The 22,903-nt window shown below is 42.7% G+C and overlaps 4 protein-coding genes across 7 annotated transcripts in view; 2 read left to right on the top strand and 2 right to left on the bottom strand.

The window, feature by feature from the left end:
* Nucleotides 1–2,283, bottom strand: part of gramd1a (GRAM domain containing 1A) — a 34,087-nt gene extending 31,804 nt beyond the window's left edge. Inside the window, exons 1-2 of one of the 3 annotated variants that reach the window (XM_036135538.1) lie at nt 2,067–2,283; nt 23–124 (exon numbers count right to left, since the gene is read on the bottom strand). The gene's annotated coding sequence lies outside the window, so the exon portion shown is untranslated. Of the gene's footprint in view, nt 1–22; nt 125–2,066 lie in introns of those variants that run through there. The other 2 variants (XM_036135540.1, XM_036135543.1) reach the window with 2 other exon arrangements.
* A 7,533-nt stretch (nt 2,284–9,816) lies between these two features.
* On the top strand, nt 9,817–14,933 carry si:ch211-225p5.8 (uncharacterized protein LOC555567 homolog). Of its 2 annotated transcripts, none has more exons than XM_036135532.1 (6): nt 9,817–10,150; nt 10,234–10,352; nt 11,571–11,737; nt 14,079–14,313; nt 14,421–14,584; nt 14,782–14,933. In XM_036135532.1, exons 1-5 carry the CDS (start codon nt 10,101–10,103, stop codon nt 14,582–14,584), a joined length of 735 nt encoding a protein of 244 aa, XP_035991425.1. In that variant the 5' UTR covers nt 9,817–10,100; the 3' UTR covers nt 14,782–14,933. The 2 variants fall into 2 exon arrangements, with proteins under 2 accessions (XP_035991425.1, XP_035991424.1); XM_036135531.1 differs by having other exon boundaries at nt 9,821–10,150; nt 14,421–14,580.
* A 641-nt stretch (nt 14,934–15,574) lies between these two features.
* LOC105919122 (potassium voltage-gated channel subfamily E member 1) lies at nt 15,575–18,756 on the top strand. Its single transcript, XM_012854364.3, has 2 exons — nt 15,575–17,322; nt 17,960–18,756. The coding sequence occupies exon 2, from the start codon at nt 17,988–17,990 to the stop codon at nt 18,378–18,380; it is 393 nt and encodes a 130-aa protein (XP_012709818.2). The 5' UTR covers nt 15,575–17,322; nt 17,960–17,987; the 3' UTR covers nt 18,381–18,756.
* Nucleotides 18,647–21,932, bottom strand: LOC105919127 (DnaJ (Hsp40) homolog, subfamily C, member 28). Its single transcript, XM_012854370.3, has 2 exons — nt 21,700–21,932; nt 18,647–20,203 (listed from the first exon to the last, which is right to left on the bottom strand). Exon 2 carries the CDS (start codon nt 20,181–20,183, stop codon nt 19,026–19,028), a length of 1,158 nt encoding a protein of 385 aa, XP_012709824.2. The 5' UTR covers nt 20,184–20,203; nt 21,700–21,932; the 3' UTR covers nt 18,647–19,025.
* Nucleotides 21,933–22,903: the final 971 nt, after the last annotated feature.

Here is a 22,903-nt window from a genome sequence, read left to right as displayed (position 1 = left end):
AATGAAGAAGAAGAAGTCCCACCTGCTTTCTGTTGCTGCATCACTTCCTCTGAGTCCCAGCAGAAGGAGACCGGATGTCTTCAGCTGGACATAAACAGCTGCTGGTAGGTCACCTTGACTGCAGCTGAAAATAAAAATGCATGTATTTAGTGTAAAGAATGCACAAATACAAACATCTAACGCCTCACCTGCATCAAGAGGAGGACACTTTCTGTTTGCATCAGTTTAAGAAACAGATTCTTATTATTTTTTTTAGATCTTGTGTTGGTTTTAAGTGGACAGCTCTGTTCATATGTTGGTTATTTGGTTTAATTCCAACAATTTTTTTTACCCCAATGGCAGCTGATGTTGTCCAGGCAGGTCGATACCAGAACCCCTGATACAGCAGCAGCAGCAGCAGCTGTAAAATACTGCATCATTTGCTGCACTGCTGATCAGGAAAAACAACGTTTTGCACACACTTGGAATCTGAACAAAACATTTTAAACATTTTATTTGAGATAAATGTGGAATTTATTAAAAAAACAAATGGATTTTTTTTTCACTTTGATTAAAGTCTTTTGAAAAAATTGACGTTACACAAGTGAAGTGATTTTCCTAAACATTTGACTTAACTATACATTAATCAGGCTTTGCAAAACTCCCAGCGTTTCAGTTTTTTTGCATAAGAATATTTTAGCAAATTTAGCATTTAGATCAGGGGTCAGCTAGTTCAAAACAAAGGCGAATAATACCTAGTATTTAAAAGTTTTTTTTAAAATTAAGACTATTGTATTTTTAGTTTTAGTTTTAATACATGTTCTTGAATGCAACATTTAAAGTTTATAGAAAATAATGTAAAAAAAAAAAAAAAAAAGCACGTAGCTTGGAACCTATTGACAAAAAAATTATTTTAGAAAAAGAATATGACACTATTAGTGTCATGTACTACACATATTTTATGAAATACTTTGGTGAAACTGCTAAGGTTATCGCTTTAAGTTACCTTTACAAGCCAAAACGAAGAAACTTGCTGCAAGACTGTTACTTTGCATCAAAAAGGTTGCGGGTTTGAACCCCGACCTGGGGCCATTCTGTATGTAGTTTGCATATTCTCCCTGTGCGTACATGGGTTCTTCCTGGGTACTCCTTCAGTCCAAAACACTTGACAGTTAGGTTAGTTGGTCTCTCTAAATTGCCCTTAGTTGTGAGCATGTGTGCACGTCCCACGATCCTGCACAAACCAGCAGGGATGGATGGATGGGGGTTAAAACTTTGCTCAACTTTAGCATTTTGGATGGAAGGTTGCAGATCCCTGGTCTAGATAGTACTTTTGAGCACTTGGGGAATCACAGTGAATTCAAATGCAAATAATTAAATGTTCTTACACTGTTGGAGAAACAAAAATAATTTCAAAGATTTCACAGAAGCCAATATTCACAAAAAATCTTTTAAATAGTAGTTTATCAATTAGCACCAGGTTATAAATCCATTCATTCCTCCATCATTTGTCTACAGCTGCTAGTCCATGCAGGGTGACCGACCTCCAGCGGTTATTAGGCGAGAGGCGGGGCCGCCAGTCCCAGGTTAGACATGCAGATGATAATTACTTTAGATGCCCATCATTTTATCCATTTTTATGGTTTAAATTTCACCTGTTTTCACATGTTGGCATTCCACATTGTTTATTAGGTGTGCCGATGCTTTAAATGCTGCATTATTTGTTGGAATGCAAGTGATGGGAAGAAAACTACATTTAGTACATTAGTGGTCAGAGTAGAAACATTTGTTTAAGTCGTTTACGAAAACTTGAGTAGAAGTAATTTACAGATATAATGACATTAAGCACAATATGTTTTGTGATTTTAATCTTTTTCACAGGACGTTCAAACTACTTCAAACGTACGGCACCTAAAAATGTTACAACTGTTAAGTTTTCTACATTAAAATCCAGAAGAGAGTAAAAATTCTCACAGTTTCAGATCTAAACAGCTCTCTAAGTGTGACAGATACCGGGCTCTGATGGCTGCAGTAGTTTGTATAAAGTATCGGCACATAAATCTTTGCAGTAATAAATTAACGTTTACCTGCAGCTGTTTCCTGTTTTTCACATCAACGGCAGAGCATCACGGTGACTTTGCACTTTCCCAACGTCCCATCTGCTCCCAAAGCCGCCTCCGTCCCCTCAGCCTCCTGTAATGATCAGCACGTCCCAGCGCAGCTCACATGTCGTCCGGCTCGCTGCGAGATGTTCAGCCTCCAGCAGCTGAATCGCACGGCTGGAAACTCGATCCGAGCTAAAAATAAAAGATACACCAGCAGCAGCAGCAGCAGCAGCAGAGAGGGGAGAGAGGAGCGATCTCACTGCCGGTTCTGTCCAGTGTACCAATGCATGCAGGGTTTATCATATGTCAACATTTCCTTGAAGCACCCCCCCCCCTGCCCCCTCCTAGGAGTGAGCCACCACCAGGGAATCTCAGCTGCTCCCCTGTTTATCTTTCTGCCCGCTCTGATTTTTGTTCTCGTTTAAGGTCGAAGGGGCAGAGAGCCTTCGCTGAGCTTTGCATCATTCAGCGTCACAAACACACCCATGTTCCCACACGCCATGTTTTAATTTCATCCAGCGGGTCAAAGGTCGATCCACTCCTCACATTCATCACGTCACCGGGCGTGATGTGAGCCTTGACTCCAGCGGCCTTGTTGTCCTGACTGCCCAGGTGGCCCAGGCTGACTGTCCGGGCCTGATACCGGCCCAGATAAGACCGACTCAGGCAGACTTCAGGGAAATCTGGGGATTACGTTTTGTTTGTGGTAAAAAAATTAAATAAAACTAAAGAAAGTACTCTATAGAAAGTTCATACATGTCTTATAAACTCCAACACTTGCAGGCTTGCAGTTATCAAAGTGATAATTTTGTGGCTCAGACATCAAGCTGCATTTTCTACAGCAGAGGCTCTAAAGTTTTCAACCTGCAACCCCCAAAATAACAGAGCTAGAAACTGGCGACCTGTCAATATTTGGGGGGGGGTCCCCATCTCCCGATTGTTGCGCAATACCGATGTAAATTTTCTCAATATGCAGTAGGCCTATGACATTACAATGTCAAAGTCAAAGTTAGCTTTAATGTCAATTCTTCACTTTTACCAGACATACAAGGACTCGAGAGGACTTTCCCATTCACCAACAGTGAAACAGATAAAGTGCATAGGCACAACAGATAAGATCAGTTCCTAATACTAAAATTGAAACATTTTTAGTATTAATTGTTGTCAACGTTACGTCTTTCTTCTGTTTGGCACGCACATGGGTAATTTGCATCTGTGAATAGGATTGGCTGGCTCCACTTGGCAAAAAACAGAACATATTTCCCCCTGGGATCATTAAAGTATGTCTGATTCTAATTCTGATATTTGTGAATAAATGTTTTGAATTTTAAATACTGGACATGTTGAGCTTAAACATTTTTAGTGACCATTAGTGACAAAAAATATTTAATTTTTATTTTTTTTGACACAATTTAAGACCCCCTTTAAATTTTGCTTTTGAGGCTTTCAGGGGGTCTCATGGGTTAATCGGGGAGGTTGAGCCCCCCCGGACCCCCCCGTATTTCGCACTCTGCTGGCGACCCCTTTCTTAGTGCAGGCTTTTTTTTTTCTTTTTTGGAAATGACGAGAATAAAGTATTAAATAAAGTATTAAAATTTTCCCCTTTGTGTCAGAATGAGGAATGTTTAGGCATCTTGTAAAGTTATACTTTGGTATCAGTTTCACAAATAAGGACATTTTAAATCTTTTTGCACATCAGCATCAAACTTTTATGAGGATCAGGACTTGTGCAAAAAACTGTGTGACTTCATTCTTGTAATATTCCAGCTTTATGTTTGACCTAATTCTCGTAATGTTCTTTTTTGTTGTACATATAGTATTATTATTTTACTCAGACATTTTTTGAGTAATTTTATATAATTGCTAGAAAAAATAGTTTTCATGATTAAAGGCGAAACATTTGCCATATTAAAACAAGTTTATCTCTGCCACTCTAAAGTCAGAAGTTCAGATCATCATTTGAATCAACTCACCTGTTGTATAGATTAACGAGAGTCACATTTATTTTCCATCCAAAATCATTTCATAACTTTTGTAGTTGCTGTGGGCCAAGGTTGGAAGTTGAACTCTATTTGATCCACACCTGCTTTCACATTTAGCTGTCACTCTGTCAGAAGGCAAGGCGATGAATTTATTTGTATAACACATTTAATACAAGCCAATTCAAAGTGCTTTACATAAAACAATTTAGATACATTAAGGAATAAAAAAGCAATAAGGAATAATAAGAAAGCAGTACAGCCCTAAAGCTCTTGCCACTAAAGTTTTCACTGATTTTGTCAAAAGTCTGGATGCTAAAGACGGCTTTGCTGCACATTTTATAAGGTTATCAACAATATTTAATACCACAAATCATGACGTCTTTGAACAAAAGCTTTTAATTCTGGTTGACAGACAAAACCAACAGCTGAATTTTAAGTGATCTTTCTGGTTGGTGGGAAGCAGAGTTTAACACTTCAGGGTCTCTCTTCAGCTATTCTCACTGTTTTAGCTTGTGTACCTCAAGGCTGTGTTGTTTTTTTTATTATTCATGTTAATGTTGGACAGAAAGGTAACTAGTTAATTGTAGCTCTTAGAAAAGTTGAACAAAACTACTTTAGATCAGAAAACCCAAAGGATTTAATCAGTTTCTTTCTTATTATGAATAAAACGATTAGGTACTGTGATTTTATGCTTTCTGTGTGTTTGTTACTATATGAATAGAAACATTTAAGCTTTGTATGTTTGTGTTCCTGTGAAACTACATGAGTCTAGTCAACGATTTACTAGCTTATTCCTTTGTTAATGTCCAGTCTCTGAAACTCATTTCACTGAACGGCGAGAAAACAGCAGCAAAGAGTTTAACTCCATTATCCAATTTTTAAGAAGGAATATTAACTTTTTACAGCACAGAGAAAGAAATCAACAATGTCCAATGAAGAAATGGTGAGATTATACAGTTTCGTTCAACATTTTAGCGCACAATTAATGCTGAAACATTTAGTTTTAGTTTTTTAACCTTTATTTAATGAACTCAGGGTTTCAGCACATTTACGGTCTTCTTAGCCCTTTTAAAGTGGTATTTTCAGGTAATTAAAGTCAAAATACACAACAGTTGACATTCAGAATAGGTCCTCTTTAAAATATGGGAAATTTACTTGTGCTTTCTTTTCACTCATGTTCTATTTTATACCAGATAGATTTAAAAGTTACTTATAAATTAACCAAAAACGATTTGCTGCTTTGTGTAAAAAATAGCATAAGTTATCTAATTCATTGAGCCCCTAACCTCATGGTTTTTTTCATGCAAATATGTGAAATTAATCTTAAAGTATCTTGAGTTTTTTTTGAGGGGAATCTGCTCCTTCATGGTCACTAATTTATTTTCTTTAATCCACAATTACCCTAATATGAATTTTGTTTCTGGAAATTATGAGAATAAAGTCATAATATTGTGCACAAGAACATATATGAATAGAAACATTTAAGCTTTGTATGTTTGTGTTCCTGTGAAACTACATAAGTCTAGTCAATGATTTACTAGCTTATTCCTTTGTTAATGTCCAATGTAATATTTCCCTCTGAAATGTTATTTCTGTTCATGTACAGCCCTTTGAATCGTCTTGCTTCTGAAAAGTGCTTTATAAATAAACTTGCCTTGCCTTACTAATGTATCTGTACATCCTCTACATCTCTATGTTGATGATACTGTTGTGTATAGCAACGCAAACACAGTTACTTTTATGTTTACAAGTTGCTTTTGACTTAATTTATTTTGGAACCTTAAACTGGGACTAAATGAAAACAGAACCAAGAGTTTGTTGTTTTTTAACAAAAAATTTAATCTTTGCAGTTTTTCCCTGCAGGTCATCAGACTTTATAATCTCTGCTGCACACACCAGACTCAATAACTGTTTACATCATGTCAATGGTTGCACAGGTTCTGATCCGATAATGAATCATTTAGTCTCCCAGATGCTAAGCTACTCTGGGTGTTGCTGTAATATCATGAACAACATTGAACAATTTTCTGATTGTTGTGTCAACCGGCTGCTGTCCTTTTATTTTAACTTTAACATTTCCTTATTATCTGCATATGCTGTATCGTTTATTATTAGTAATTGCACAGTATTTTCCCCTTTCTGCTAAGTTCATTCTCTTCTGCTTCATATCTTAACTTTAAATTATCTTTTCTATTCATATTACTTTAATCTAGTGTGTAACTCGGGTGTATTTCCCCATTTCAGCACAATATGATATTTCTGCTTTGTTCTATTCTATTGCTAACATTTTACTTGCAGGTTTGAAACAAACAAACATCAGGAGGAAGACATAACTTCATTGTTATTCTTGGGATAAGAGAAATACATTTTTGTTTTATTGGTTATTCTCTAAGCCCCAGTGGGTGGAGGCAGATGAGCGTTCACACTGAGCCTGGTTCTGGTTCTGCTGGAGGTTCTCCTCCCTGTTAAATGGGAGTTTTCCTCTCCACTGTCGCTTCATGCATGCTCAGTATGAGGGATTGCTGCAAAGCCATCAACAATGCAGACGACTGTCCACTGTGGCTCTACGCTCTTTCAGGAGGAGTGAATGCTGCTTGGAGAGACTTGATGCAACCTGCTGGGTTTCCTTAGAGAGGAAACTTTCTCACCAACCTGGAGGATCTGATGGAAGCTGACTTTAGAAAGAGACTTGAGATTATGTGTGTTGTGAATTGGAGCTTTATAAATAAAACTGAATTGAATTGAAGTTATTTTTAATACAGATAAGCCCCATCCGTACAATGTGACGTTTAAAGAGTTTTTAAGCCAGAAAGTAAATAAACGAGGCACAGATGGGGCGCAAATTATGATTCAGATATGAAGGAGATATGAAATCTGTAAAATCGTTAAATAAATAATGCAGATTTAGAGCAACAATTATTTAAACCAAACGGTTCAGCTGACAGAAGAGTGTTTGTCCTGCCTCAATAACAGAACCTCTGCTGCGATGTCCTTGATCCAAACAGCGAATCCGTGACCTTTGACCTGCAGAACATGATCTGTATTTACAGACAACAAGAACGCAACGAGCTCTGCTTTCAGCCTCGCTGTTTGCTCTGCACTTCTTATATTTGTTTAACAAAACACAGCGAGGCGATTTTGCATGAAAGACCTGCTGTTCCTTCCACAGCAGGTCTTCAGATAAGAGTTCTTATTTTTCTAAAAGGAAGCCCTCCATAACTTTAGACAGCTTATTGTTCTTCTCCCAATGTTTTCTCCCATAAATCAGAGCCCTGCTGCGAACAGTCACGTTGTTACGGAGAACATCTCATCATCTCAGGTTTCTGTTGGCCCCCCAACACTCCCAGCGTCCAGCGGCCTAAATTTAGCCGCCTTAAAGTCAGACGAGACGGCAGGGGAAGAGCTTACCGTAAAAACTCAGAGGCTCTTTGATTATTCATGTCTGAAGTTCTCCTGGATTGCTGGATTAATGTGGACCTGTCCTGCAGAAGGAGCAATGCCACCAGTCAGGAGCCCAGAGGAGTAATTTCAGTCTGCACAAACTTCTCCAGCATTTTCTTCAGCAGCTGTTTGAATTATCTGCCGGCAGAATGAGGAGCTTTTTGTTTTATTTAGTCGTCTGCAGCTTTTTTGGTGAGTCCAACACCGATAAACCCGCTCAGTTTAACGTAGGAACCTGCCAGGAGCGACATGAATCGCCCTCATGGGGCGGTGCTGTTTGCTTCCCCTGTGCTATACATTATATAACATTTGCAGTAATAAATTCTCATACAGCCAGTCAGAAAATACTGGAACCATACAGAGGATGTAACTAAATAAAAAAAAGAGATCTCTACATTTATTATTAATCCAGTTCAAATTTCTGTTGCTGAAGCAGAATCCAGCATCTTAATTTTCTAATGCAGACGTGACACTTAATAAAAGGTTGAGACTGAAGTTCGGGTAAAAGATTTACTCCATCCATCCATCATCTGAACCTGCTTATCTGTGAAGGGGGGCTGGTACCTTTCTCTAGCAGTCACTGGACAAGGGGGGGGGGGGTGTCCTTCCTGGATGGGTCCCCTGTCCATCAGAGGACAACCATCCACATACACACCTGAGGGTAATTAAGATTACCCAATTAACCCAACAGTCATGTTTGTGGACTGTGGGAGGAAGCAGGAGTACCCAGAGAGAACCCATCAGTGCACAGAGAAAACATGCAAAGCCCATGCAGAAAGGGACGGAATTTGAACCCAAGACCCTCTTGCAGCAAAGAAACATTGCTACCAGCTGTGCTGCCCTTTAATAAATTAAGTTTATTGTCATGAACCAGAGACAGATGGACCCAGTATTCAACCAGACAAGCAGAGGTACGTTTTAAGAAGGTTTATTTTTCAAAAACAGATGTGAGCAGAAACCAAGAGAGGCAGGCAAAAATGAAGGGCAGGACAAAAACAAAGCTTGTGGTAAAAAACAGTCCAAGGCAAAAAAACAGGCAATCAGATAAGGCAGGGAATGCTGGCAAAACTCACCCATGGACATGGCAAAAACAAACAATGATGTGGCAGATTGCAGGGGGCAGAGGCAGGTATAAGTAAGGGAGTGATCAGGTGAATGGAGTGAAACTAATTACTGGCATGGGTGGAGCTAATCGGGAACAGGGAAGTGCTTAGGAGTAAACTGAAGCTGATACGATGGTGACTGGTGAAGGGGAGTGACAGGGTGGAAGAATGCTGGCAGGTGAACTGAATTAAGACTGGTGACAGAAATGGTCTGAGCAGGCCAGATAAACTAATAATATAAAACAAAATCAAACCACAAAAAACCCCAACCTATTCAAAAGCTAAGACAGAACCTAAAACAGAAACTGAACTTAAGGCAGGAGAGTGAAGTAATTAATCAAATAACAAACATAAACCATAACCAAACTCAAATCCTGACATTTATATTGATGGCTGAATTTTAGGCCTTTACTACAAACTTGTTCAGACTGAGATGTTTGATAAAAAGACATTTAATTACATATGCTTAGGCTGCTGGAGGACATCAGGGTCTATTTCTCTCACTCTGCTGAATTCTCCTACTGCTCTCCAATCTGCATTGTTTGTTGTTACTTCAGCTTTTAACTTTTTGTTCTCTGTCATTTTTCTCTTCATAGAAGGTACACCTGGTCTGGTGTTCTGTTAGCTGTGACATCATCAGGGGAGACAGATCATCCTCTATTACCATCTAACATAGAAAGTACTCCTGGGTCAATGTGAGCTTCTGAGCTTTCTGTGTCTCTGCTCTGTCTCCTCTAACATAGAAAGTACTCCTGGGTCAATGTGAGCTTCTGAGCTTTCTGTGTCTCTGCTCTGTCTCCTCTAACATAGAAAGTACTCCTGGGTCAATGTGAGCTTCTGTGCTTTCTGTGTCTCTGCTCTGTCTTCTCTAACATAGAAAGTACTCCTGGGTCAATGTGAGCTTCTGAGCTTTCTGTGTCTCTGCTCTGTCTTCTCTAAGCCCCAGTGGGTGGAGGCAGATGAGCGTTCACACTGAGCCTGGTTCTGGTTCTGCTGGAGGTTCTCCTCCCTGTTAAAGGGGAGTTTTCCTCTCCACTGTCGCTTCATGCATGCTCAGTATGAGGGATTGCTGCAAAGCCACCAACAATGCAGACGACTGTCCACTGTGGCTCTACGCTCTTTCAGGAGGAGTGAATGCTGCTTGGAGAGACTTGATGCAACCTGCTGGGTTTCCTTAGAGAGGAAACTTTCTCACCAACCTGGAGGATCTGATGGAGTCTGACTTTGGAAAGAGCCTTGAGATGATTTAGCGATATGTAAATAAAACTGAATTGAATTTAATCCTGATTTGGTCCCAGATCAGAACCAATGGCTGTCTGAGTCTCTGATGGGAGAAGAAGTTCAGAGGAGCTCAGCATGGCAACAAAAAGCATGAAAATCAGAGGAGGACAGGAAGGGATTTGCCTCTTTCTGCTTCTAACAGGGAGGAACATCATGAAAGACCTCCAAAGAGTCTGCAGTTATTTCATGGAGCAGCCTTAGCTGGATAGATGGGATCTCTTAGCAACATCCATCAACGGCCAATGAAATCACTTGTTAGGTTAGGAAATCTTTTCCCAGCATGCAATATGGAGTTTTATTCTGAAACGTAATGTGCAGAAGCCTTATGTCCACCTCTTCCAGCGTCCACTTCTCTGGCTTCGTAGATGGACCCTCACACAGTGAGGTTGTCCAGGTCCTTGCTGGAAAATGTGCAACCAGTCCCTGCAGCCAGGCTCAGAGATGGGAAGAGGCGCATCGTGGTATGGGACGGTACCGGTGATCTTTGCAAAGCTAATTTCCACTTCTGTGATGGAAACATTGATGCAACAAAGTCCAGCAGAGATTTTAAAGCCACATCTGCTGCTTTCAAGACCACCGTGCTTCATCTAGACCAGGGGTGTCCAAACTTTTTGTCAGGTGGGCCAAAATATTCAAGTTAACTCTAGGGATGAAAAAAAGACATAATTTTAAATAAAAACATAAATTAACCCAAATTGTACAAAGCTTTTTTTTACCTGCTCTACAAAGTTTGATTATGCAATACTTTACATAAATGAATTATTCTGATTTTCTGAAGGAAAGGGATGCATAAATCACTGCTGATACCTAACTTTTAAGGCAAATTTGCCTTATTAAAAGATGGTCAAAGGATGAAAATCTCAGTTATTTTTTTTATCACATTTTTGTCTATTCTCAGCATTAAGAACAGGATTTGTGTCAGTCTGTCTTTGAAAATGCTTGATCTACAGTTTTAATAAAAGAATTAAAGGCAGATCTTTTTGAATCAAAGCTGCTTCTTAGTAAAAGTCATTGGATAGATGTCATTCTATTCTCTATGAATTTAAAAATAATGCAAAAGGTTTAGTAATTAAAAGATGAATACTTTATATTGTACCTAACATGTTCAAACGCAAGAAGATTTTAACTTGTCTGCAATCATTTTGCTCAAACTAAAAAAATTAAAAGAATCCATCTGCATCAGATCATTACTGAATCGCAGTTCGGGGGCCACACAGAATCAGTCCAGGGGCCACAAATGGCCCCCAAGCCCCCCTTTGGACACCCCTGATCAAGATGATGGAAAATCTCCTTTCCAAGGCCCGGCTGGGGAAGAGGAAGGTCCTCCATGCCGTCCTGATCTGAGAATTTAGACGTCAGACATGGGACTAGGCCTCAGTACAGTTGGACTAAAGATGTGTTTGAAGGAAGATTCAGACGATATAAAACCAGACACCGTGACCTGATGTCGTCAGAATGTGTTTTTATCTGGCACTCTTTGAGTTAAGATGCCAAACAAACAAGAAGTAAACCCGAGTTCTTCAAAGCTACTGAGGATTATAATGTTTCACTTTATAAAACTGTTCACTCTGTGGGCAGAAGAATAACATTGTAATAACATTTATTCTCACATTGATTGTACATTGTGGATAATGTCAGCTGTTAATCCTGATCTTCTCCTCCATGTCGGCCCTCTGAAGTGTCTCGGTGCCACGCCGGCTGTGCGGAGGTGGACTCGCTGACTGAAGCCGTGGCAGGAGAAGGGTTCCTGCTCGGCTGCATCTCCTGTAAGAGAAGAGAGGAAGTCTCCGCCCGAGCCACCGTGGACTGGCACTTCAAGCCCCAGCAAGAGGAGGACTTCAGACATGTGAGTCAGACTAATCCCTGGAAACCTGAAGCTTCAACCCCAAATCTGGGATCTTAGCTGAGATAAAATGCTGCTAGGACGGCAGTGTCCTGACCAAAGCTAGAAAGTGCTTTTGAAAACAAGGATGAATCAATTTATTTTCCTCCTTCTCAGTTAATAAATGGTCTCTTCCAGAATCTTTAAAATGTGCTCAGGCCTCCAGGGGAATATTTTAGCCTGAACACGCCGCAGAGGAGGAGTCAAGGAATAACAGCTCCTAGCCTCCTGTTCCTGGATCTTTCATGGGGTCAAAGGTCAGAATCAATCGTGGGATAGAAAGAAGCTACGGTCTGCTGATGGCCTTTAACTCTGACGTCATTATGTGACGGAAACATGGAGGATGGAGTCAGATCCGGGCCTACAGCCTTCTGGACATGAACTACAAAGTGTGTCATCTCTTCTCTCCAGACATTTTCGTTGTTTTCGTGAGGTGGGCTGTGCTGATACGTCATGTCACGCAAAGGATTGTGGGATTTCTTGTAGGTCCTTAGCGCCGGTAAAGCCGGGCATACATTTTTTTTTGCACTTTTTGGGCCGATTCTTCAGTCGTGAGAGAATATTTTGGATCAGCCGGGTTTCAGCGTAATGTTGCGTCGTGTAGCATTCAGAGGGTAACGAGGGGCGATCAGCCTGTCACCACCACCACACCATCAGGAATCAGACGGTCAGATGAAAATCAAACATGTCTGAAATTCAGTCGGCCCTCGTGAGGTGATGGTGAGCGCCTCCTGCTGGTGAAGCAGAGCTACGAACGTTTACAAGCCGATTTCCCCCAACTTCTAGAATTACCAATGCAGCGCGTTTCGTTCTAGTGAGCCTCATTTTTAACAGCGAGCATCGACACTTCTGTCTTTTTCTTCTTCTACTGTCTACGTTTGGCTTCCAGATAGACGAGTCCGAGTAGCGCCATCTCTCTACGGAGCTGAGTCCTACGTGGTTTTTAGTCGTACAGTGTGAGCAGTCAGATCATCAGAGCGTCGGGCCGTACAGTAAGAACAGATACAGAGAGCTGTGAACTTTTAAACCCTGAGGTTTCATCGTACAGTTTGAGCTGTAGCTGAGTACCACGACTGAAAATATCGTACAGTGTACGCCTGGCTTAAGGGATGTTAAGAGAGGAAGCATCCAGGCTCCTTCTCCTACCTCCTTCCTTACTGACTATTCAGACAGCTCTGATCGACCGCTGACACGACCTATCAGCACAGCCACCTCATGGAAATCAACAAAAATGTCCGTAGAGAAGAGATCACGCACTTTGTAGTTCATTTTGGAACTACATGAGCGTTTCTGGAGTTAAAGCAGGGGTGTCAAACATACGGCCCGCGGGCCGGATCCGGCCCGCTGAACAATTTAGTCCGGCCCTGTGGCTAAATGTATTATTATTAAAAAAAAAGAAAAAAAAAAAATGTTTTTTTTTTTTTTTCCAATATCCTGTCTGGCAATGTGGCAGTAAGATGCCACAAAGAGCTCATCAGATTTGACTTTCACAAGTGGACAAGATAAAAGGAAGAGAAAGATAAAACAATTATTGAAAAAAACATGTACTTCGTTTAATTGAAAATATGCAGTTCCTATATTGTCCACGAGGGGCGCTGTGTTTTAATTGGCAGATTAAGCTTCAGGTGTGGAAAAATTCAAATCATTTCTTAATTTTTATCTGTTTGATGTATTTTGTCATGTAGGACAGTGTTTTTAAGTCCAAAAAAATGTGAACAAATGTTTTTCAACATTGTACAATCCCTGTGATCAGTTCTAATGCATAATGTACAAGTAAATATTTAACTGAGTAAAAGTATTGCACATACTTTTCTTAAAAACGCTGAGGTTATTCATAATATATTGTGTAAAAGTGAAATTAACTTAATATAAAAATCAACAAGTCCACATTTATTAGTTCTATTTAATCTTGCAATGAGTTTACTCGTGTGGCCCTCTTGAGATCATATTAAGCTGAATGCGGCCCCTAAACCAAAATGAGTTTGACACCCCTGAGTTAAAGGCTGTCTGAAATCAGCAGCAGTCTGAAGCTCCTTTCCTCCCCACCATAGAGTTCTCATTGTTGACCCCATGAAAGGCCAAGGAGCAGGAGCTAGGAGCTGATATTAGACATATTTGGATGGAGACATAGAGGAAGAGACGGATGTCATCTACATAACAAACAGCACACTTTAAATCATAATTTTTTTAATGTATAACGTGTGTTATCCATTCATTTTGTCCCCAGGACACGGCCTGTAGATCCCACCCTGCGTTGTCACTGGCGCCATGAAGAGTCTGACCGTGTTTCTTCTTCTCCTCCCAGATCTTCCACTACGACCACCCCGCCGCCGCCATCCTCCACGAAGACTTCAGCGACCGCCTGGAGTGGCAGGGGACGCTGAACGGCGACGTTCAGATCGGCGCCGTTTACATCCAGAACGTCACCTTCAACGACACCGGCACGTACCGCTGCACCTTCCACCGCACCCTCTTCCTGCCGCTGCAGCTGGAGAAGGTGGTGGTGGAGAAGGAGGTGGAGCTCACCGTGGTGGCTGTAGGTGAGGAGCCGACGGAGGCCTCAGCGCCGTCCAGACCGGTCCGGACCGGTCCGGACCCGTCCAGACCAGTCCTGCAGTCTGACGCACAACCGCTCGCTTTCTTGCAGCCAACCGGGAGCTGACGGCCATGATCTCAGAGATCGTGATGTACGTCCTGATCGTGGTTCTGCAGCTGTGGCTCATCATCGTCATGGTCCACTGCTACAGGAAGATCTGGGACGAACACGAGGCGCGAGAAGCCAGGAGAGCCCTCAAAGCGCAGGGATCGTAAGTCAGTGATGATCTGTTGGCTTCCTCTTTCTGCTGCATTCAGAAAATAAACCTTTAGTTAAACTAAAACAGCAGGTCAGACGTTTTACAGATAGGAGACACAGCAATCAACGTATTTCCATCAGGATCTAAAAGTTATAGCACCCGGATGACTGAGAACCTTCACCAACAGACTCTTCTTCTGCTTTGTGTTTTCAGACTTTTGGGGTCGAAGGAGAACTGTGACGGGGTGCAGGCGGAGTAGCGTCAGGAAGCAGATGGACTCCAGGATGCACGGCTGGAGGCCTGCATCTCGATCCGGCTGCAAAACTCTGACTCCCACAGAGACGGGTTGAACTTTTATATTTGAATCGATCGGGTGGAAAAACAAAGAATCGCCTCTGAAAGACTGGAGTTTCTGTCCTGCAGCTCAGCTTTGATGAGAGCGAGGTCTTGAACTCTGACTTAAAAGTTCTGGATATGTGGTCTAACTTTTAGATCCTGATGGAAATACGTTGATTGTTGTGTCTCCCATCTGTAAAACGTCTGATGTGCTGTTTTAGTTTAATTAAAGGTTCTGTAGGAGCCTAAAATTCTGTTTAAGATAAGACAAAAAGGGTTATTCATAAGTTACAATTTATATACAAGAAAGTAAAAGATTCTCGTGTGTAAGGAACAAATGTGCATATCTAGTTGCGCATTAGTGAGTTTCTGGATTATTAGAAGGCTTCGGCTTCAGATTAGTCAGTTTTTTGACCTCATCCACATTTCTCCTAATCTTCTTTTATTATTTTATTTTTGCTGGATATTTTGTAGCTGTATCGTTTATATTTTTGAAGTAAATGGTTGAACCTAATGGAGAGGATCATGTTTTTTTTTTTTTTTTGCCATTAAGTGGATTACAGAGGGGAAAAGAAGAGCGTTAAGCTTATGGTTTCATTAATTAGGAAACCACAGATTTGTTTTCTGACCTTAGACGTCTGAACGGACAACCAGAACCTCTTTATGATTCAGTTTAAATTGAATCAGTTTAAAGTGTGCATCAGGAACATCAGGAACAACTGAAAAGCTTCACTTTAAAACCCCTTCAGTTTTGGCAGGAATGTTTTAAGCTCTCTGCAGAATCACACCAGAACAATGTTTCTTTTTTCAAAAACAGAAATGAACCCAGGGTTTACAGCCACTGTGTTCAGCGCTGCAGTGAATCCAGTGAAGCAGCTGCTTATAGGCTCACATAGATAGGAAAACCTGGGCTGATGTCCATCCCTTCATCCATCATCTCCTGCTCATCTTAAATCGGGTCATGGAGGCAACAGGTCCAGAAGGGAAACCCAGACCTGAACTGGCTCCTTTCGATGCGGAGAAGCAGCGGCTCCACTTTGAGCTCCTCCCCCTCTGGAGAAAGCTCCTTTCAGCTGCTTGGATGCAGGATCTTGTTGTTTCGGTCATGAACCGGACCTCGGGAACCAGAGCTGAGGGTCTGAATGTAGATGAAACGGTAAATTTGAGAACTTTGCTTTCAGGCTCGGCTCTTTCTCCACCAGAACAGACCGGATCAGCGGCAGCGTTACAGCAGAAGTCCTGATCCGTCTGTCCTTAAAGATGCTTAAACTCCTCCTCTGGAGACAGACGGAGGTCCGACCCAGAGGAGGCAGTCGCTGTTCTCCGGTCGAGAACCACAGCCGTAGACTTAGAGGAGCCGGTCCGGAGGAGCCCGATGCATTCTGGGAACGGGCCCAAGTTTGTGCCGAGACTGCGGACACAGACGATATCCACATCCAGTAATAATATTGCTGTGATAACTGATAGTATAAAGATAACTTTTTTGGCTGTATTTTGGTTTGACTTGTTGGGAACGTGCCTCCATAAACAAACCTGACCTTCACATGATCTGGGTCTGCCGCTGGTTGGATGGTATGCAGCAGTGCAGCTCTAAAGTTCTGATCCAGTCCTTTTTTTTTTTTACATTTTCTCTCCCAACCTTCCTGTGATCCCAACATTGGTCTTCATCAGTGGATTTCTGGAGGTATTTCAAAGGTTGGAGAACAGATTTGCCTCCTTAGAATAAAAAACCTGCGGGTCAGAACATTAGAACGGACCTGTTGACCCGTCCGCAGCGCTCGTTCTTTCCCGTTTCCTGAATAATTCACCGTCACATATACCTAAAGAGAGATTTCAGGGAACAAATGTATATTTATATCAGGGGAAAATGATGTTTACAACAAAAACTAATATAATCCCACGTTTTCTGTAATTTTAAGGCTGAATCACAGCCGTGAGTCCGAGGACATTTGGAGGTGGTTCTGCTGTAATTTAATCTCTTCTCTGCTTGGCTGCAGACGGTTTCCCGTCTGAAAGCTGCCTTGTTCTCCGGCAGCCGCTCAGCGCCGCTCTGCTCCACAATCCGTCTGTCAAACGTTGGATTCATGAACAAAATGGTGTATGAGAAAGAAGAGCAGCTTTCTACTGCAGTGGTCTAGATCCCTCAGGAAGCGGTCGGACACATTTTTCTCCCCCTGAGCGTCTGCAGGAGTCCTGAGCTGCAGGGAGCAGAGAGGGTAACCTTGCCCTGTGACCTCCTGTTTCATTAAACGTGTTGACGTGCTGAGCTCGGTGCATGTCTGCTCTGCGTAAAAGCATGACCTCAGGACGGAGGGAAGGCTGGATGGGCTTTTGGCTTCAGACCTGATCGGCTGGTTGCTTCCTGAGCTGCTGCTGCAGAGCGTGAGATGCTCCTGTTGGATTTCAGAGCTTCAGAAGGTGGGTAAGAAAGGAGCGGTGGAGATTTAAGCTTTCCCTTAAATCAGTTAAACTAACTCTGGAAGGGTCGACTAAGTGTAACAAAGTCCAGGATTAAAATCTGTAGTTTGTAGGTTAGAAAAGTGAGAAACCGTCCTGAGCCGTCAAGCAAAGAAACAATCAATAAATAAGAATCGTTGTTAGGTTGCCTTATTAATCTGAGTGATGTAGGTTTTTATTCTTAAGAGTTCCCGTTTTCAAATGTATTTTGTGGCACAAATAAATAATCTGAACATATTGTCAGAAACAGCTGGAAAAGTTTCCTTGAAGCTCTAAGATCGTCTCAGGAGCTAAATCCAAATTTAATTCCTCCTCATGAACAACCAGACTTATCTTCCAGCGAAATCCAGATAACTTTAAAATATTTATATGTTTTTAACTAGGAAGATTTTCAAAACCTGTCTACTTTTCTGATGAATTTCTGAGATTTGTGGTATTTTAATTGTTTTTGATGAATTCAGCTGGCTGAATGTTTTATTAACATTAATTCTCTCTTCACTCTCAGCACAACGTTCCTTTGTTTTTATAAATTTGCCTTTTAGGTGCAAATAAAACCAAAGTAATTAAATAAACTTCAGCAGACTGTCTCTGGTTGCAGTGCACTGAGTGGCCAGCAGAGGTCAGCGATGCCCCGCTTGGACAGCACCGAGCTGCAGTCTCTGCTGCTCTCCTTCCTGCAGCACTGTCTCAACAGGACCAGCCCTCAGCCGCCTGAGAACTACACTACCCATGAGGCTTTGCAGCAGGCGGCTTCGACCAGAGGCCACACTCAGCCTCAGGAATTGATGTACATCCTCCTGGTGGTGGGGCTCTTCAGCTTCTTCACGTTCGGCATCATGCTCAGCTACATCCGCTCCAAGAAGCTGGAGGGCTCCCAGGATCCGTACCACCAGTACATCGCCCACGACTGGAGCGCCGTGGCGGCCCCGTCCAGGGCCGTGGCCGAGGCCCTGCGGAGGGGGGCCGAAGAGCCGGTGGTCATCTGTAACCCTGCAGCTGTGCAGCAGCTGCCGGAGTAGACGGACGCTGAGTCAGCGTCTCAGAAACCTGTTTCCCTTCCAAGGAGGCAGATCTGAGGCCGGAGAGACGCATCATCCTCAGCTCATCTTCTAACACAGAGCCCAACGGGTCCAAAATACCCTGGGTCCTTTAAATTAAATGTAAATTAAATGTTCATCCACCCACCTATGCACCACCGGTAGTAAAACAGCCCCACAGCATGATGGCACCACCTCCATGCTTGGCAGCTGTTAAATGTTTGGTAAAGAACGTAAAGAAGCGTGAGTTCAGATTTTTAAAAACAGTCTTTAATGTCTCACAGCAGCCAGACGTTACGGTGTTTGCTTTGTTTTCTCCACATTAAACCTTCAGGTGATTCTTCTCACCTCACAGCCACAACGACTCTTTTCTTTCACCCGGCGGCTCGCCACGATCCTACAGCCGGTACCAACGGGTCAGGACTTCAGTCTCTGTGCAAACCGGCTTTAGAACCGGTCATTTCTAACGACAATCCGATTAAATTCATCAGGAGCTTTCCATATAGACGCTCTATATGGAAAGTCTTTGCTAAATAAACTGTATTTTCTCTGATGTCTGAATGAACTTCTGGGTTTATTTCCTGTAAATGAGAGTTAACGCGTTAGTTGTGTGTTTGAGGTTCAGAGTTAAAATTTGAGCAACCGCTGCATCCAGGACACTAGTCCTCGTTTTACAGTCTGGGTCTTGGCTCCAGAGTTGGCTCTCTTCTTCTCCTCTTTCCTCCGCTCTCGCTCCGCCGCTCGGACCTCCAGCAGCTCGGCCCGGCGCTGCTCGGCTCCCCTCTGGGCCCGCTCCGCCTCCCGGGCCAGGCTGAAGTGGACCATCTGCATGCTCAGCATCGGTACGATCAGGTTGTAGTCGTCCACCATCTTGTTGAGCTTCCCCAGCTCCTCCTGTACGGACCCGCACAGCCGCTCCCACCGGGTCCGCTCCTCGGGGGTCATGGGGTCGCCGAGCCGGGCCCGGCCCTCCAGCAGCCGGCTGCGGATCCGAGCGGCGCCGTCCCTGATGTCGCGCTGCGTCACCACCCAGGGCGGCTGGTAGCCGTTGTCCATCAGGATGCGGTTCAGGTTGTGGGTCATGGGGTCGGCGTACGGGTTGTGCTCGAACTTGTTGAGCGGTTTCCCGACGCCGCTCAGGTTCTGGAAGTCGCCGCGGGCCATGGACTCCTGGATCAGGTCCTCCACCAGCCGCTCCACCGCCTGCGTGATCTTGATCTTCCGGCTGCGCTGACGCGTGTCCCGCTCCGCCAGCGCCCCCTCTGCCGCCGCCGCCCTCTCGTGTTCCCTCTGCCGGTAGCTCAGGACCTGCTCTGTGGCCCGGTCCACTCGGATCTGCCGGTACTGGCGCTCCCGCTGGCTGGGGGTCCCCGAGCCCACGCCCTCGTAGCTGAGGTAGTGTCTGTGCTGAGGCGCGACTCCTCTGGTCTTGTCCTCGTCGTCCTCCTCTGCCGCTCCATCCCGCTGTCGGACCGTACTCTGGTGGGTCAGCACCGCCCGGTACGCCTCTTCCACCCGAGCAAACAGCCCGGCGTCGGCGGTCGGTTCCCCGGAGTCCGGATGGTAGAGCTTGGCGAGGCGCAGGTAGGCGTCCCTCACCTGTGTGGGGGTGTGGGGGCCGTCGGCGGGCAGCTGCAGGAGCCTGTAGCTCTCCTGGAGGCTGCGGCTGATGCGGTGACCCGAGCTGAGCCACCTGAGCAGAGCGGAGCGCCGGGAAGAGAGCAGCAGCAGGCGGCCATGATGGAAATCACTGCGGCACACCAGCAGCTGGAGACTGCTGCTCATCTCGCCGACGGTCCTCAGACCTGAAACACAAAACCTCACATCAGGAACAAATATCATTTTCTCCATACATCAGGAACAGAAGCTGCAGCCGATCATTTCTCTGAACTAAATCTAAAGCTGTTGTGACGGTCTGGAGCTTCAGGAACCGCCCCAAAGCTTCAACCATGTTGAAAACGTCAGGACTAAAATGAACCGCCACACAGACGGTCCTTCCTCAGACTGTCTGTGATGAACAGCTCACAGACTTTATTAAAAATAACACATATTAGGTCTACACAGAGATATACGTGCATATTGCTTCTCTAGCTTTTATTTTATTTCATCTAAAGATTTTATATTAGGGATGCACCGATATTAAAATGTAGGCCGATATTGATTTCCGATATTAATATTGCTGTTATTTACCGATGTGTAAGCACACATTTACGTTTCTGTGATGGTTAAAGTTTGTAAAAGTTTGTACTGAATGAAAACTATAACATATTTTTTTAATGTGAGTTATTGACTTACATGCTGCTTTTTTTTCTTTATTATCTCTGCATCAGTGTCACGTTAACTTGATTGCATGACCAACCGCCTCACCTCTGGTATAATATCGGCCCAGTTTCACATATTGGCTGATACCGATGTTAATGCTGATATATCATACTTCCCTAATATTTATACATAATGTCTGTACAGGAGCAAAAATGTGTGTTAATTCACAAACCCGGCTAATAAAGTTGATTAGATCCTGAAAGCTGGATTTGTGTTGGAACCCAACAGGTTTAAATAAACTGCAGAGCAGAGCGGTCTGAGTCAGCCAGAGGCCAAATATTACTAAGTTTTATGTCTACGTTTGAGCCTCATTTAGTTCAAATAAATTCAAACTCCAATTTCTATAAATGATTGCTGCAGTTCTGCGTTTTCTAATATTCACATAAATCTGTCATTTGATGCATGTGACCTTGCATGCAGTTATGAGCTGTAAAAACTTAGACACGTAGAGACTGTCACTGCTTTCTGTATGCAATACAGCTGCTGCTGCAGGCCAATAACATCTGGGCTCATTAATGTTCATCTTAGCGGCTGCGGATGGTGGCAGAAGTACGGAAGCCGACAGGATCTGCAGCTTGTACGTGTCAGGATATTGTCCATTTATAGTTTTTAAGTTTTCTCAGAGAATAGAAGAATTTTTAGATCATCTATAGTGATAAACCCTGTTCACGTCTGATGAGTTTCAGGTTTATACTGTAAAAAGGGAACTAAAACTAAGTAAAATATTCTTGAAATGTGTGTATTTTTCCTTAAATTTGAGCAGGTAAATAAGACTATTTGCAAATGGAATACGATTTTTGCACTTAAAATAAGAACAATTCATTTCCATTTTAATTTCAAGTGCAGGATATCTAATTATCTTATTTGTTTGGGTAAAAATACTAATTCCTGTGGGAATTAGTCTTATTTAACTGCTCAAATCAAGGATAAATACACACATATCAAATAAATGCTTCTTTATTTCTAAGCAGACACCAACCTGAGCTTCAGGTAGAAACTGCAGATCCAGAACCAACCCAAAGAAGTTCTTCAGCCGGCGGCTGCCTCGCTCTTTGGAGAACATTTACACACAAACACCGGGAAATGTGATTAAAACCTGCAGCTCGGTTCTACTGCCTCAGCCCGGCTCCATGGCCCAGAAGGTTCCGGACAGCCGCTGGAGGACAGGTCACCTGTGAGCTCCTGTGGTTGTTATGTAGCTTCTTCCTCTCTCTGCTCCTTCATGGTTGACTCTGCCGCCGAGGCTCCTCACCGCCCCCTGCCGTCAGGTCCGGGAACTACAGCCTGGGAGTTTGTTCTGGGATCCAGAGATCTGTGTTTGGTGCAGAAGTGGTAGAGATGCCAAAAAGTGTTCTAAAGTGAGAGCAGCACTACTTCAACATATTTTTACTCAAGTAAAAGCAAAATGTAGTCAGCCAAGAAATTACTCAAGGAAGAGTAAAAAAAAAGTATTCAGTAAGAAGAAGTACTGAGTAACTAATCATAACTTCAAAGGATATTCAAAATTATGAAATCAGACAGACAAAAATATAAAGTTACGTGCAAAAGCTGGCATTTTAAAGACAAAAGATACACTGAAGACACTAAAGACAAAAGAAACACTTTTCTAAATATTTTTTCAACATTAAACTTGAATACAATACTTAGAGCAGTTAATGTATTTACAGAATGTTAGAACAGTGCAAAGTACTTCCAATGACAATATCTACAGTTTACTGAACATTCATCTGATCTCCAAATGCCTCAATGAGCTCAGGAGATAGAAAATAACATTAAAATAACAAAGCCTTTGTACAAATAAGAAGTCTCACTTTAACCTAAATTCTAGGTGTTTGTCTCTCTGATGCATTTTAGGTTAAAAGAAGTTTGTTCTTTATTCATGAAGTTACTCACAGCAGGTAGAGTAACCAGAACTTTTACTGAAGTAAGAGTAGTGCTACTTGAGTAATAATATGACTCAAGTAAAAGTAAAAAGTACAGTCCAGTAAAACTACTCCTAAAAGTACATCTTGTTGAAAAAGTTACTCTAGTAAATGTAACTAGTTACTACCCACTTCTGGTTTGGTGCTTAGTCAGTTTTCTTTTGCTTGTATAAACAAAACAGTAAGTTAATGGAACCAACTTCCTGTTCCTTGTTCAAATCAATAATTTTTTTCACAAACAATGAGTTAATTGGTGTGACT

The sequence above is a fragment of the Fundulus heteroclitus genome, chromosome 3 (genome assembly GCF_011125445.2).
Source record: "Fundulus heteroclitus isolate FHET01 chromosome 3, MU-UCD_Fhet_4.1, whole genome shotgun sequence".
Taxonomy (NCBI): domain Eukaryota; kingdom Metazoa; phylum Chordata; class Actinopteri; order Cyprinodontiformes; family Fundulidae; genus Fundulus; species Fundulus heteroclitus.
This window is presented reverse-complemented; position numbering and strand designations above follow the sequence as displayed.

Bases quoted from the DNA above. Each gene is read 5' to 3' on its own strand.
- LOC105919122 (XM_012854364.3), top strand. From the start codon at position 17,988: ATGCCCCGCTTGGACAGCACCGAGCTGCAGTCTCTGCTGCTCTCCTTC.
- LOC105919127 (XM_012854370.3), bottom strand. From the start codon at position 20,183: ATGAGCAGCAGTCTCCAGCTGCTGGTGTGCCGCAGTGATTTCCATCAT.
- si:ch211-225p5.8 (XM_036135531.1), top strand. From the start codon at position 10,101: ATGGGATCTCTTAGCAACATCCATCAACGGCCAATGAAATCACTTGTT. The intron at 10,353-11,570 runs GTATGGGACGGT...GGCCCTCTGAAG, and splicing joins ATGGGAAGAGGCGCATCGTG to TGTCTCGGTGCCACGCCGGC. The intron at 14,581-14,781 runs GTAAGTCAGTGA...TTGTGTTTTCAG, and splicing joins GCCCTCAAAGCGCAGGGATC to ACTTTTGGGGTCGAAGGAGA.